At 38.8% G+C, this 15,572-nt stretch overlaps 2 protein-coding genes across 2 annotated transcripts; both read left to right on the top strand.

Annotated features, from left to right (window-relative positions):
• Positions 1 to 750: 750 nt before the first annotated feature.
• arl9 (ADP-ribosylation factor-like 9) lies at positions 751 to 5,825 on the top strand. Its single transcript, XM_069669682.1, has 4 exons — positions 751 to 1,176; positions 2,136 to 2,313; positions 2,390 to 2,565; positions 4,201 to 5,825. The coding sequence occupies exons 1-4, from the start codon at positions 886 to 888 to the stop codon at positions 4,375 to 4,377; spliced, it is 822 nt and encodes a 273-aa protein (XP_069525783.1). The 5' UTR covers positions 751 to 885; the 3' UTR covers positions 4,378 to 5,825.
• Positions 5,826 to 6,133: 308 nt separating this feature from the next.
• LOC138598745 (sperm microtubule associated protein 2-like) lies at positions 6,134 to 14,794 on the top strand. The gene is made up of 8 exons (XM_069670585.1): positions 6,134 to 6,354; positions 6,427 to 6,457; positions 7,799 to 7,855; positions 8,276 to 8,410; positions 10,370 to 10,492; positions 12,694 to 12,835; positions 14,043 to 14,177; positions 14,581 to 14,794. Exons 1-8 carry the CDS (start codon positions 6,339 to 6,341, stop codon positions 14,710 to 14,712), a joined length of 771 nt encoding a protein of 256 aa, XP_069526686.1. The 5' UTR covers positions 6,134 to 6,338; the 3' UTR covers positions 14,713 to 14,794.
• The last annotated feature ends 778 nt before the right edge of the window (positions 14,795 to 15,572 follow it).

Raw genomic sequence — 15,572 nt, 5'->3', positions numbered from 1 at the left:
AATAAGATAAGCTAATCCTTGATTGATATCCAGGGGGGAATTCAGGTGTTGCAGCAACACAGACAAAAATAAGCAACTAAATACAAATAAAAATAGGATTAGATAAAATGAATTAAATAAGAGGTATATACAACTGGTATTCAAGTAGGAGTAAAATAAACTATACAGGGCAATGACATGTTATGCAGTAAGTGACACGTTATGTGATAAAGTGACATGGTATGATTAATAGCAGGGGGTTCTTTAAACAATAGTGTCCATTAGGATGATATAAACCATGACTAAGTAATGCCACTTAGTGTTCCTGTATATAGCTTAATCTGAATACATTTTAATGCAGTACATAGCATGTGATGTGGTAAAATAGTATAGAAAGAAATAATACAGTATGATACGAGATATAGTATAATATAAGGTGCAATATAAAAGTGGCATCTAGTATAACCTATAGAAGAGTGCAACAGTAAAATTGCAATAATTATATATTATTTAATAAAAACAACCTATCCCTTTGAAAATTGTGTATATGGTCTAGATAAAAGTTTTTATGTGTAAAATAAAATTGACAACTTTTCTTTAAATTCCTTTATTTATTCATGTTGTATAAAAAATAAGCCATGAGTTCAGTCATAATCGTGAAAAATATTTTCAAAGAATGGCTCCATCTAGCGTCTAGGTTGTAACACTGCATCAACAAAAAGCAGCCCGGAAATATCGTTGAGGAGTTCCTACTGAGCTTCCTGTCTGATAATCCACTTGTTGAGGGGGAGAAGAGGACAAGAAGGTTGGACCCAAACTTCATCAAAAGTCGAATAATGGCGGAAACAGACGGGTAAACTTAAACAGCGGCAGTTAGAAAAACAAATCCGGCGGTTGAGCACCATCATGGGTCTGAGAGAAGCCGGTGTGCTCGGAGTCTCCGTGGCTCTGGCGGGGGGAGTCGCCTATCTTATCTGGAACTACGCGTCCTCCTCCAGGGAGAAGGAGCCTGAAACACGGCCGGGGCAAGATGGTGAAAGTGCCGGAGAGGAAGGAAAGGTGGAGGAGAGAAGAGAGAAGTTGCATTTGAGTTTGAGAAGAGAGGAAGAGGAGGAGGAAATAGAGGAGTCTGAAGAAACTGTGGTAGTAGCCGCTGCTGCTCCTGTCGTAGCTGCCACAGCTCCGCAAACATCAGAGGTAAAACCGTTAAAACGTTAACTCCAAATGACATGCCTCCCTGGAAACCGTTGGTGGAGTAATGCACTTATAAATCATACAATTTTAACCATAACCAACATATTTTAACCATTTTTCAAAAATGTTGGTATTCTTAAGAGATAAAATGTTAAACTAAAAGGATCAACTATTGAACTGAAAATGTCTTTTTAAATGTATTGAGGTATTCGCGTTACGTTCAGAGATGGACCGTTCGATCAACCGTTACATCCAAAATAGACCACAATACTGAGCAGTTATATAATTTTATGTTTCGGTTTCTGATTTTAATTGTGAACATTCCCCACTAACATAACAGCTAAATAACTGTTTATATCGTTTGGACAGCAACAAGTTCAGGCAAGCGCTCTGTTTGCTGTTGTGGGGAATTATGGGAAATGTAGGACGTCATTGATAAGAACTCTATTCATCTCGAAGGAAATTATAGTGCCAGATAGCTCCAAAAATACAGTACAAATTTGAGAAATAACCCCCCCCAACTCAAATATAAGTGAAAATATAAAGCTGCCATAGTTGAGCAACAGACAATTAATCTGCAGCATTTTCTTATCAAATGAATTGTTCCAGCCTCTCAAATGAACTTTGAGCTGCATTTCTTGTATGAAAGGTGCAGTAGAAATGATTTGATTATTTTATTCCTATAAAATGTGAACATTTGGTGGTTTTCTACTGCAGTTGTAATTCTACCTAATTCAAAACGTCTATTTGGCTTTGGGAAAGTATGATTGGCCATTTTTAAAAGCTTTCAGACATTTTATAGACTAGAAGAGTGATCAATGAATGGGCAAATAATTAAAGGACAAAGTCAGAGTAATCTGGAAACAAAAAACACCTGCACTGACTTCTTCTGCAATTGCATCAAACTGAAATTTATTGAGAGCAATGTTTTATATGTGATGTGTACTGCATTTGTGCTGTAGTCCAGGCCTGTGGCGTCAACAGGGACACAGGTTCTGGTTCTGGGCCTGGATGGAGCCGGAAAGTCAAGCCTGCTGCACTGTTTTGCCACGGGGGCCCTTGAGCAGGACATAGAGCCGACGCAGGGCTTCAACGCTGTCTCCATCAACAGAGAGGACCTGCACATAGAGTTCCTAGAAAGTAAGTCTGATCTTAAAGAAACAAATCATGAGTTTGAGCTGTGAGTTGGTGTTACATTGATCTGTCTTTCTTTCAGTTGGAGGAAAAGAGGAGCTGCGGCAGTACTGGCAGAAATACATGTCAAAGGCTCTTATGCTGGTGTTTGTGGTGGACTCCTCCAAACCGCAGCTCTTCCCCCTCGCTAAGAAGCATTTACACGAGCTGCTGGCCTCTGACCCCAGCCTGCCGTTAATGTTGCTGGCCCACAAACAGGTGAGTGTGACAGAAAAACACTTCAGACTGTTAACAAAAGCCTGCACGCCTCTTGTCCTCAGAGAACCTCCAATAAGGTATAATTAGTTTGTGGTCCACTGCATTGCAACTACCAAATTGTAGCTCAATAAGTCACTATATAAGATTATATCAGAAAATAGGGAAAATGTCAATAAAAGTTCCCAGTGCCCAAGGTGACCTCTTCAGATGTCTTGTTTTGTAAGATCAAAACTCTACAAGCCAAAAATGTTCATTTATTATTAAATGAGACTGCAAAACGACTACAGAAGCTGTCGCCAGGGAACCTAAACAATTAGTAATTTCTTTCTTTCTTTTATAAAGAACCTCTCGATTGTAATACAAACATCTGAATGGAGCAGATTTGCTTATTTTAAATCTGTCTCGCAGACTACATAAGGCGCTCAACAGCTAGTGGTTTACTTCCTTGAATACTTGCTTAAACTTAACACAGAGTGGTTTGAAAGTTCAGACTTATCTGGCGTTTTAGGCCAATGTGTTCTGCTACAAAGGTTCTTGAAAACACAAAGGTTCTCGAAATCACAGTTTGAGAATTTCTTTCCTGAGATCGTTGTTTGTGTTTGGATATATTATTATTGGAGGGAAATTCTGTTTAGTTTTTGCAAAGTTACTCACATAAAAATAATTTAAATAGTAACTATGAAAACATAGGCACACCCTATATATACTTGAATAATATATATATTAAATATATTTTTCTCTTTCTATGTTTATTGTGTCCACTATGAACTGAAATGTTCCTTACATAGGAAAACCTGCTTGCCAATGTTTATGATTTAAAATCAGTAGAAAACACTTGAAAAGTATTTTGTTGTTGTCCATTAGATGTTATAGCTACAGATTTTGAACATGAGTGTGCCTTTGAAACACACTATCCGCTTCTCCAATGGGCCAAGGAAAACCTCTGCCACACTACGTAATATGTGACACCTGCCTCCGATGTCATGTCTCGTTCAAAATCGTCAGGTTTGAAATGTAGACTGCAGATCAGAAGATTTTTTTTAGACTATTCTCGTCGTATTTCAGACTCTGTACCGCTCTGAGCCGTTGCCTGCAGTGAAAAGGCTGTATTATTTCATTCTAGTGTCTCTCACTGGGCCGTTCTTTCCAGAGGGAGGGGCGCAATGTACACTGGGTATTGTAGGAATGTAGAATGGGCGAAACCATAGGCTGTTTGTCCAACTTTCTCCACAGCTATGGCGCCAATTTCAAATATTATTGCTCCTATTTTTACAGAGAACACCATGTTTGACTGACAGTGGCTTTTTCCAGGGGCGAACTACTCCTTTAATGTTTTTTTGTTTTCAATCGAACAAAAGCTGGTTGTTAATCTCAGGGATTCAGGTTTTTATTAATGTCTTAAAATTGGAACAAAAATGAGCAGGTTGAATCTACAAATTAAAAAAATAAATTTAAAAAAAACTGAGAGGATGATTGACATGTTCAAACAATACTTAGAAGGTAATTTCTCTGCTGTTCCAAGAGTTACCTTCACCTGAGTCTGTCCTTTCTACAATGTGAAAAGTAAAACTCCAGGAAGTATCCTCTCATGTATTTATGTTAAGAAGACCCCTCATGTTTTGCTCTTATTTCTAGGACCTTCCAGGAGCCGGCAGCATCACTGACCTCCATGATGACCTGTCTCTGTCCGAGGTCGGAGACCGCAGGTTGTTCCTCATCGGCACACACGTGAAGAAAGGAGACGCAGAGCTCAGCTCTGGTGTTCAGGACGCTAGGGACCTCATCATCCAGATGGTTTGTGAGGGCAGATAAAACACTCTGGAATCAGGTCCATTTTTTGTGAATGTCTCTTAATCCTGTGTTTCTGATCAAATTTAATTGCACCTTTTCACTTAAATATTTTCACTTCTCCAGCTTGGCTGCAAGTGCTTAATTTATTTATGAGAAAATTCCGTTTTCTTATTTTGGTTTAATTTGGTTTTAATACTTGATAATTGATGTGTTAGAATTTTATCTTCACCAAAGATTTATTTTCTTTACATGGAAGCAGGCGATGAGTTTCACTTTATAAGGTTGTTGCTGATGACTGCTCCTTTCTCTGAATGTCTTATTTAATTGTGGATGCTGATAGATCGATGCAACTCTACAAACAGCTCAGCTGCCTTCAGATTCTTTTTCAGATTTCTAGATGGTACCAAATCACAGTGAACTTACTTCAGCCTGTAGGTTTACTCAGATCATCGCTGTAACTGCCAGGTGATTGAGTTTGTTGTGTTGGCAAACAAAATGTACACGCGCAGTTAGCTGTTAAAAAACATTGAATACCTCAACTTGAGAACTTACTCATCGAGGTTTAATGAAAGTGCAAAATGACATCTGTTTCATTCACTTAGTAGTTTGTGCCGGGGAGTAGCTGAAAGTCTAAAGCAGAATACAAAACTAAAAGATTTCCAGTTGTTTGCAGGTCAGTGATGGTACATGACAGGATTTTCCTTTTCATTCTTTGAACAGTGACCTCTTTCTGCCATTTGGGGCCGCCAACAGGCAAACTTCACTTTTACAGCTTTAAGCTTTAAAAAAAGATGTTACAGTTGTTGGACCTGTTGAAAAGCTTTCTCATGTGCCGTTCATATTTAAAGAGATAAAAATAAAGCATCCTTTCAACAGGACACCACAACTATTTAATGTCTAAATAAAACAGCTGTTGATCGAAGCAGGCAGAGTGGATGTTCAGTGCTGTTCGCTTCTATTATTAGCTGTGTTGTTATTTTATTATTGAAAGATCAGACACCATGTCACTAAACCTTAACGCTAAATAATTTCGTACTGCAGGATTGTTACTGTTAGGTTGCAGATTTAAAAGTGTTGTTCATTGTAATGTGCTTTGATATATGTTTTGTCTTTATCTTAAAAAGGGAATTTAAGCCAGATTTGTTTTCTAGGAGTCTTGTTGTATATTTGCATTATTTCTGTTCACTCAAAAGTCTGTGCACAACAACTTGCTGCTTGTTATTTTGTCTTAATACTGTTTTATTAAGAGTTACTGCTTACTTCACTGTAAACTGTTAATTTGGGTTGAAGGTGAACTACATCAGAAACCTTCATCTCAAAGAAATCTTGGAGGAATGTAAACATTTGAAAGAGCACATTTTTAAACATCTACCAAAAAATACAATTTCATCATACAGTGTTGTGTTAACAGGTTGTTCCCAGTTTGATATGGATCTTAAAAAATGTTTTTCACCCTTAAATAAATAATTTCCACTACATTTTTGTGACTTTCATTGTACATATGACCCCCCCACATACAGGACACTCTCTCTGCCCAACAGGACACCTTGTGGCACCACATTTGTGGTGATAAATATCATAAAAATAATGTCTCTGTAAATGCAGATTGACCTCTCATGTGAGGAAAAGGCCTTGTCCTAACATAGATCCTGACATTTACTCTGTCGTCAGGCCATCAGAGTACTTTCATATCTGGCGTCCGATCCAAACCCACACCAGCTCTCCAGAAATACTGCAGCAGCCATCCTTTCCGCTGACCTGGAGGTATCTCTTTCCTTTGAACAAAATGCCACGGAAGTCTTACGATAACAGGATGGATGGATGGGTTGGGTGTTGAGACTCCAGTTTCAAGGAGTCCTCAGGTGTGGTTGCTAAAGACTCATGGCTCCATAACAACAGCACAGTAGGAGATTAGTGTGACACCACTGACAGGCAGCAAGGCGACACATCCTACCTGCCACTGCCAGCTGCATGGAGAGGTGATGTCTGGAAAACAAGGTAAATTTGATTTGCAACAGAAAAGTTTTTCTCTGAGGTTTTCAGTCTAATTTCTTGTGTTGTTTCTTAAAGGAATTCAGTCTAGATTTGGTCCATCAAACAGGTAAAGTAACATTTTATATATTTCTGAGTTTTTTCCACATGCAACTAAAGTGGTTTACATTACCTTATATTTACTTTACACTGTGTTTGGCCATTTTATTTTTTGTACTATATACTGTATTTCACAGTAGACTGTATCATATCTTACATGACTAAAGTTAGCTAAAGGTAATGCATACACAGCTAAAACAGTTAGCTAACATAATACATAAAAAGTTTAAATAGATTTTTTTTATTTTTATGAATAAGCAGTTCAAATGACTAGCTAAAGGTGTGGAATTTAAGCAAGGTAATAAACAGAAAATAGTAAATGTTAGCTAAAGTAAAGAATTAGGTAACCAGTTGAAATACTTAGCTTAAGTAGCTAAGCTGTTGAACAGTTAGTTGTTAGTTGTCACAAAATATAGAACAGTTACAACAGAAGTTTAAGTATTTAACAGTAGAATTTGTAAGCTTAAGTAAGGAATTAGCATTTAGAATATTAAAGTAGATAATAAACACTTTCATCAGTTGCTAAAATAAAGGATAAACAGTTGAAATTGCTAGCTTAAAGTTAAGAATTAGCAAACAGTTAGCTTAAGTATCGAAGTGACAGTTAAAAACGTAAGCTAAGACCATGAATTTATGTCAACAGTCAAAATATTTAGCTAAAAGTTATACATTTGCAGTTGAAACAGCTAAAGTAATGAATGAATGTTAACAGTGGAATAATCAGCTAAAGTTAACATTAACTGCTGCAATAGTGAGATCAAATAATTAAGTTGAAATAGTTCTAAATGTAATAAGACAACAGCTGAAATAATTAGCTGAAGTTAACATTAACAGTTGAAATAGCCGATAGTGCCAAATAAACACCAGAAATAGCTACATTAAGCTAATGAATAGGCAGTTAAAATGGTTAGCCTAAAGCATAGGTAATAGTTAAAATAGTTAAAAATTAAAGTGAATTCTTACCGATTGTTTTTGTAACTTGGTCCACATATGGTCTTGAGTGGTCACGGTGGAATAAAGAAAAAATATATTAAGCTGGAGCCAAAAATCTCAATGTCTCTCTTTCAGTCAGTTCTGCAAAATGAGAAGCCTCTGTCATAAAATTGTATGACTCACAGATTAACTTCGACAGTTATGTCTTTGAGCTTGATTAGTGGCCTCAGTGAGGTTTTGAGTTCGAAGCCAACTTTTTCACTGAAGTAAGACCAGTTTTTAAAAGTTCCAGCTCTGCCAAAAAAGAAGAAAACCATCAACAGAAACGGGAAACCCACTGAGTGATTGCATTTTCTCCCCTGGGTCCCAGAGTCTGAATTACACTCTTATTTAATGCTGATTTTTGTTTTTATGGCAGAATCTTGGAGCTGGCGCAGCACAAAACCTCAAAAACGGTCTGGGCAACGACTCCTTGGTGAGTAGCAGAGTCAAATATAGTTTAAACTCTTGATTAAAAATCTGATTTTTTCAAACAAACAGACGTTTTCTGATACCACAAGAAGTATCATTTCTGTTCCAGCTGTTACGTCATATGAAATTGCTGCTTATTGCTGTTGTGTGAAATTGACTCCAAGAATTCAGGAGCCTCTGTGGTCAATGTTTCCTTCCTTTTGTGCAATATCCCTAAACTCCATAATCTAAGACAGATGTCTGGCACGCTTTAAACGTGTGGGCAAAAGGGCTAAAGAATGGAAAAATTAACAGAAGTCAAATTTGATTAAAAGTGTAATTTTTTAATTTAGTATTTTCTGACATGGAAAATATTTTCTTTGCTTCTACGATGACATTTTCATCCAAGCTTCTCATTGGAAACTTTCCTCTTTTCATTGATCAGTGAGAAGCTGAGCTGGGGCAACCAGGAGCCAATATGGCCCGTCTCCTCTGCAGCGCTCGGATCCGCTCCAAGTGCAAGAATCCAATACCTTTCCAGGCACAAAAGAGACTTCTCAGCAAGGGAGGACCACCGGAGGTAACTGCACCCTGAACATTATTGATGACTCTATCAAAAAAGCATGAGAGGGAGGGAGTGTTGTTTGTGTACATTCTCCAGAGGATTGTACACAAGCTTTTTATGTTGTGCTGAAGCCACATATTTCAGAAAATGTTTGCAGAGCAGGAAGGTAATGACTTTATGCTTTTTAGCACAGCGTTGATTCAGGAAATACAGACTGTAAAGTGATGTTCAGGACTGATGCCAGCTGCATCCTGATCAGAGGTGACCACCCCTGGGAGCTGTCGGGCTCAATTAGGAGAAAAGAAGCTGTGATGGTAGTTCCAGCTCCAGAGGCTTTTACTTTGATATTGTTTGTTGTTTCTCAGGCTCAGCTGTCAGATTAAAAGCGCGGTAACATGCTGTGTAATTCAATCAGAAGCCCACACAGGAAGTGTAGCTCCCAGAACAAATAATATTAATTTACTGTAACTGAAGATGACAGAGATCACATGCTGGTTTGCTACAAACCATCACGTTCATAGTGTAGAAGAGCTGAATACATTGTTTATTTAATTACTAAATGTAGATTACATAAATGTATTCTGAGGCCTGATAATTACGTCTGCTCCACATCTAATGACTTCCCTCTGCAATCAAGGAGTCTAGTCCACTTTGTTAATTTCTAATCTAATTATCGGGCAGACTGTCTGCTCGTGCCGGAGCCACAAATTTCTGGATACAAAATCAAATATCAAGGAATCAGGGTCATTAATCTTTCATTTTACAACACAGAGTTGTACAATGAAATGTAAGTTGTAGTCCCTTCCTGCTACACAAACAACAATTCATTTATACATATACCTATTCCTTTAATAAACACCTATACATTACAACGCCACAACACCCTGGACTGATCGCCAGTCAATCACAGGGCTGACATATATAGACAGACAACCTTTCACACTCACACCTATGGGCAATTTAGAGTCACCAACGAGCATGTGTTTGGACTGATGGAGGAAGCCAGAGTACCCGGAGGGAACCCATGCATGCACGAGGAGAACATGCAAACTTCACACAGAAAGGATATATATCAGGCTGGAGCTATTGATATTTTTCATCACAGATAAATCTGCAGATTGTTTTCTTGATTAATTCATTAATGTTTTGGTCTTAAAAACAAAACAAAAAAAATCTCGTTGCAGTTTCCTTAAGCTGAATTTGATATATTTTTCAAATTGTTAGGTGTCGCTGCAACGTTGCAAAATTCACACAATTCCAAACCAATCAAACTTTATTCAAAAAGCACTTTTAAACAACTCAACTGTTATTCAAAGTCCTTCTCAAGCAATGGATAAAATGTAAGAATCAAATAATAGATCTAGAGACTATTGCACACTACAATTAAAACAAAAAACGTAATTGCGTAAGACAACAATAAAAGATGGGTCGTTAAAATTATAGATATACATGTATATATTCAGACTGTTGCTCTGTTTTAGGCAAACATTACTTAAACAATAAAGAATAGTACATTGCGTAAAATAACCAGAGACAGTGCTTGCTTACATGATCCCCCTATACTCAATTTTTGTCTCTTTATGTACTTTGTTTATAAAAGTAAAATGTGTAAAATGACCACATCAATCCTTTACAATCTAGTCACTGGGGAAGGATCTTTGGAGACATGGTACATTCCTTAAAGTACATAATTGGCAGATTTAAGAGCAAAACAATGGGCTGGAATTGAATTGCAATCAGGGAGAATTTGACCTTGGTTATGAGTCATCCCGCTCACTCGACTGAATACTTGACACATTTAAATGTTTTGTTGGTGCAGAGGATTTTCCACTTGCAACTCTGCCCTCATCCATGCACTGACACTTGTCCATTGTTCTGTGTGCCCCCTCCTCCTTCTGGCTCAAGACATTCTTTTGTCCCAGACACACAACACGACTTATAATGGATGTGGTAATGGCTTCCATTTTCCTGCAGGAAAGAGGAGGAGGCGAGCTTCTCCAGGAAGACCCAGCGTCCTTCCTCCAGGGCGTCCCAGTACGAGCACATTGTCCGCTTGTCAACACCCAAGACCAGGAGCTGCAGCTCCCAGGAAGCAGGGTAAAAGCCTCGTTAGACATCAAACACAACCAGTAAAGTGAGGGCAAGTGTAGCTGAACCAGACAAACGCAGGTCAGATGAGTGTTTTGATGTTTATGGTAACTCAAAGCCCATTAAAGTGGCAGCTTTGGAGATCAGTTAGCATGGATATGCTTTAGGAAACATTACTAAAACAGATCGTAAGAACTTGTGACGCCGGCCATCATCATTTTTATGTAAAGGTCAATCTGTTCAAATAAATGGATTCAAAATAGATGGACAAATAGATAAAGATTGAAAGTAAACCCACATCTTTTACTGATACACGCTGGCTTCTACTTAGTAAAGTTATACAGGCAATTCTTCAAGTTAAAGATATAATCTCGAAGATTTTCATTTAGATAAGTGACTATCTATCGGCTATCTCTCTATCTATCTATACAACTTCAAAAATAAGTGAAAATCCAAAGAAGAAACAAACTCGACGCTCAGATGAAGCAAACAGTCTGAAAAGGAAAGCGACCGTCAGCCAGGAAAATCAAGAGTTACAATCGGAGCCAACCGTGGACGTCACACATGCGACACTGTCTGGATATCTGGGTGCTCCCGCAATTACCGTTTATCGCCATAGGTGCCGCCAGAGAGAATTACCACTTTAACAGGCTAACATCTTAGAGTTAATATGGTCATTTCTAAGATCAAAGATGACCCAGTAAAGACATTTGATTTAGGTCACAGAACATCTTTATGTTCAGATTATAACTGGGCTACATTTTGTTAAAATAGTGTTTATTTTAAGAATTGCCTTGATGACAAACAGACTGTAGAGAGATGTTAGAAAACTAGGGAGACATAGATAGAAATAGAGTTCTGTAGGTTTGACTCTTTGACGTATCTGTTTTAGAGTTTAATCCCCTTATCCAGCTCTCCAGTGGACCTTCATGTCAGAGATTTGTGACTCAAAAATTCATAGCTTTCATTCTCCCACAGGGGGTCCACATACCGGCCACAGTCTATAATTTAATCGCAGCAGAATCTGAACATATGACAGAGTTAAATATGAGAGGGCCAAGCAGAGGCTTCGGTCCAAAACTAACGTCTCCACGCTGCGTGAGGAAGCCAGCATTTGGACATCTGTTATTTCAGTGTCAGACTGTGGGAGAGCGAGCAGCGGAGACAATAGAGCTTATTGTCCAAAGTTCAGGACCCCTGGGACGCTCGCAGACAGCCGCGGAAGTCTTTTTATAAATCCTGAACACAGCTCCACAACACACTGGAGGGCAAGAAGACACAGTCATACAGGACTTACTGATGTCAATACACAAAATGAAAATTTACCTCTGTGATTAAAACACCAGACATTACATTGATTGCTTTTTTAAAGCCCTGCACAGACAATAATAATCACCAGTAGTGGAAACTTAATCCTCTCATCTTGTTGCTCCAAAAAAACAACACACAAAAGATAAATTAATAGATAAACTAGAGAGAGCACGAGGCAGCACGAGATGCACAGTAGATAGAAATCAAATACCTTTCCTGCTAATATTAGACATACAGTAGGTGCCTTCTGGGAATAAAAGTACTTACCTTGACATGATGTTTACTGATTGATAAGACAGTAATAATGTGTGTATAGTCATATAATATACACAGATACTGAAGTAGTCCTACAGTCATCACTTGGAACAGACAAGGCACATCCTCAGTCAAATTCATCTTAGAAAGGTGTTAAGTAAAGTGTCTTGTATGTTAAATTTTCATCTCAAAGGCAAGTGTAGAAAAACCTGCTTACATTTTTGTGCATTAAGATTTATTCTCAACTTTAGGGATACATATCTGCTGTAAATATTCCTCTTTTTTGCCTTTTTACTCTATTAGATAGTGAAAGAAGTGATCCCCAGGAACTTTGCGTTATATGCACTTCACTACTTTGTCTTAAGGCCCCCTGTCTGTGGGGGTACGGTCCACTTATCAACTTTTTTTATGAGCGTTTGTCTGAGAATATGTACCAGAGATGTGTTTCAAATGTATATCCATCATGAATCTCCAAGACACAGTGACCGGAGCTTTTAAAATTGGTGAAGATAATTTTTGAGGATAAAGACTTAAAGTAATTCAAGTATTTGAAGAAAGAAATACAGCTATATAAGACAACCATTTCACTTTCCAGATGTTTATTTCTAGCAGTATATCTAGAGGTGTTTCTGCTGCTCCCTCAGGCCTCCTCACACACCTCACTGTGAGAACAACTGTCCTATCTGGCACGTTGAGCCCAAGGTGAAAACTGCTGTGATCACACTGCGGCTGCTGCAGCTCTCCAACCCCAAACTGAACCATCCAGACTTCCAGAGCAACAGAGAGGTGAGATCACGCAGCTGTTAAACTTAGAGAAAAACCCCATAGGCTAACTGGTAATGTCAGCTGACAAGGTGCATTAAAATTGTAGCTGATTAGCAGTAAGTCATCAGAGACCTTGCAAAAACATTTCCTTTTAATATATCTGAATGTATCAGGAGGTATAAGCCATTGCAAGCAAATTTACATATAAAAAAGAACTGTTGTTGCAGTTGTACATGATTTTTATGTTAAAGGTATGATATGTATTATGTATTATATCATATTTCCAGCACTGTCTCCTCACAGCTAGAAGGTTCCTAGTTCGAACCCCGGTTACTGTGTGGAGTTTGCATGTTCTCCCCGTGCATGTGTGGGTTCCCTCCGAGTTCTCCAGCTTCCGCCCACAGTCCAAAGACATGCTCATTAGGTGGCTCTACGCAAATTGCCAGTAGGTGTGAGAGTGAGCGTGAAAGGTTGTCTGTCTCTGTGTGTCATCCCTGTGACTGACTGGTGATCAGTCCAGGGTGTACCCCGCCTCTCGCCCAATGACAGCTGGGATAGGCTCCAACCCCATTTAAATATATATATTATGTATTTTGTATACTTTCCAAAGATGTTCAAACCAAGAGAAATCTGTAATTGTGTTTAAAGTCACGGTGCTTTTTATTTGATCGCCTGTCTGCAGGGGAAAGAAGGGCAACACTGGCTGACATGTCTGAGAATGAAGGAAGGAAGGAAGTCTGCTAACTGTTTATGTTAGCTAGTGTTACTTGGGGCTATTTCATTAGAATGAAATTAAATAACATCGAAAAACATGAAGAAATGAATGTGAAAAAAACTAACCTCATCCGTGAACACATCGGATAGATTTTCATTGGTAACTGGTTCAAACTAGAGGCTGTTAGCGATGGAAATTACTGTGCTTTTCATGTGCTATAGCACCGGTGCTGTGAGGTATTAAAGTTCTCTGATTATTTTTATGTTTTCAGAAAATGTATTATATCATCCAAAGGTACTGATATTATGATATAACATAAGATATACCTCGGAAGACATTTGATCAATTTCACCAGCCCCTCCACTCACACTGAAAAGTGTGTTGGACAGCAAACAAATGATAACGAGTCTAGGCTTTCCTCTCTCACCTTAACTGATGTATAAGCTGAACCTGTTAAATCAACTACACAGATGGATGTAGTGTGAATTGACTCTGTCTGTTTGTGTTCCACAGAGTGTTGCATCCAGTGTTTCATTTGCTTCTAAGACAGCTCAGATCTCTCAGAGACTCGCTCAGCTGTCTCTGCCCAGGCTGAAGGAGAGCAACACCTGCAGCCAACTCGGACGCCCCGAGGAATCAATCTGGACTGTAAGAGCACCTTCTGATGTAACTATTTATTTTACAAGAAAAGTCCTGGATGAAGCAAACATCCTAACAAAGTCTGGCTGCATGTTTGACATCACACTCAATTATAATATTTGCCAGCTGGTTGAAACAGATCTCTATTCTCACATAATGAAAAGTTCTTTCAATAAACTGTCGAATTTTTTAAACATTGTCATCGGCCGAAGGACCGTTCAATGCATCCTCTGATTATACCCAGTTATTGGTCATCTTATTTGTTATCTGGCTCTTATTTTGAAAGATTAAACACTTCATAACGGACAGAAAATGTATCAAGTCACAAAAGTCCTCAAACAGCACAGAATTAACATCTTTAAGAATTTTCTCCTCGAAGCCCGACACTGCTTGTTTTTTTCTCTACAATCAGGTTTCAAGGGGAGCGAAGAAAGCCACAGTAAGCGATCGTGTTGAGATGCTGGCGTCACCAAAGCAGCTCTCCAAAGACTACATCCCTCCACGAGAACCTGTGTGGAGGTGGAAAAACATGCTGTCAACCTGAGCTTCATCCCCAAACATCACAACAAAGTCAGCACTGATCTAGACTGTGCCCCTTTGTTCTTCAGCAAAATGTTAACAGTATGGTAAAGGTAATAAAGGAGGTGAGGATTTTCAATGTGGAGTTTTGGGTGAATTTTTTACACTAGGTTTTATCCTTTGTTAGGGCTCTCATATCCAGTGTTTTAAAGGGCCAGTTCGCTGATTTTCAACCTCAGTCCTATCATGCTATTATGGGGAGCTAATGCCATTATGGTAGAAAAAAATGCAATTCCGCTCTGCGCCTTTGGAGGACGCTATCTGCTTCTCCAATGGGCCCTGGAAAACCTCCACCAGACTACCTAAAACACATCATCTGGCGGAGGCCAGGGAGCTTGCTAAACTACACTTCCTCAATCCAGAACACCCGCCTCCGATGTCATGTCTCGTTCAAGATAGTCAGGTTTGAAAGGTCGACTGCAGACCCGAAGGTTTTTTAGACGATCCCTCGGTGTATTCTTGTCGTATTTCACGTTCTGTACCGCTCTGAGCCATTGCCTGGAGTGTTTCACTCTCCAGCGTCTCTCCTGGAGTGTTTCACTCCAGCGTCTCTCGTTGGATTGCTCCTTTAAGCTTTTAAAGCTTTTGTTTGCTCCAGAGTGGTTGTTTTAGATCATTACCAGTGATGCAATAAAACCCCACAAAAGCTGCAACCTCCAAACAGAAATCCACATGAATAGTTACAGCAAAATACAACAGGAAAATGAGGTTAAACAACTTGATATTAACCGTAAATTGATTACAATGAGGGGGAATGTGAGTGAGAAGAAACCCAAACAGTTGCGGCTGTTTCTGTGCAGATCTGATGTCTGCTGATGCCATCAC

This window comes from Semicossyphus pulcher, unplaced genomic scaffold, assembly GCF_022749685.1.
Source record: "Semicossyphus pulcher isolate SPU_LCO1_2020_fin unplaced genomic scaffold, fSemPul1.0.p SCAF_2, whole genome shotgun sequence".
Lineage (NCBI taxonomy): Eukaryota > Metazoa > Chordata > Actinopteri > Labriformes > Labridae > Semicossyphus > Semicossyphus pulcher.
This window is presented reverse-complemented; position numbering and strand designations above follow the sequence as displayed.

What these genes read in the sequence shown, in the direction of transcription:
- arl9 (XM_069669682.1), top strand. Translation starts at nt 886, where the DNA reads ATGGGTCTGAGAGAAGCCGGTGTGCTCGGAGTCTCCGTGGCTCTGGCG. An exon ending in CAGCTCCGCAAACATCAGAG is followed by an intron (nt 1,177 to 2,135) that starts GTAAAACCGTTA and finishes TTTGTGCTGTAG; the next exon opens with TCCAGGCCTGTGGCGTCAAC. An exon ending in GCACATAGAGTTCCTAGAAA is followed by an intron (nt 2,314 to 2,389) that starts GTAAGTCTGATC and finishes TCTTTCTTTCAG; the next exon opens with TTGGAGGAAAAGAGGAGCTG.
- LOC138598745 (XM_069670585.1), top strand. An exon ending in TGCAGCTCCCAGGAAGCAGG is followed by an intron (nt 10,493 to 12,693) that starts GTAAAAGCCTCG and finishes CTGCTCCCTCAG; the next exon opens with GCCTCCTCACACACCTCACT. An exon ending in ACTTCCAGAGCAACAGAGAG is followed by an intron (nt 12,836 to 14,042) that starts GTGAGATCACGC and finishes TGTGTTCCACAG; the next exon opens with AGTGTTGCATCCAGTGTTTC.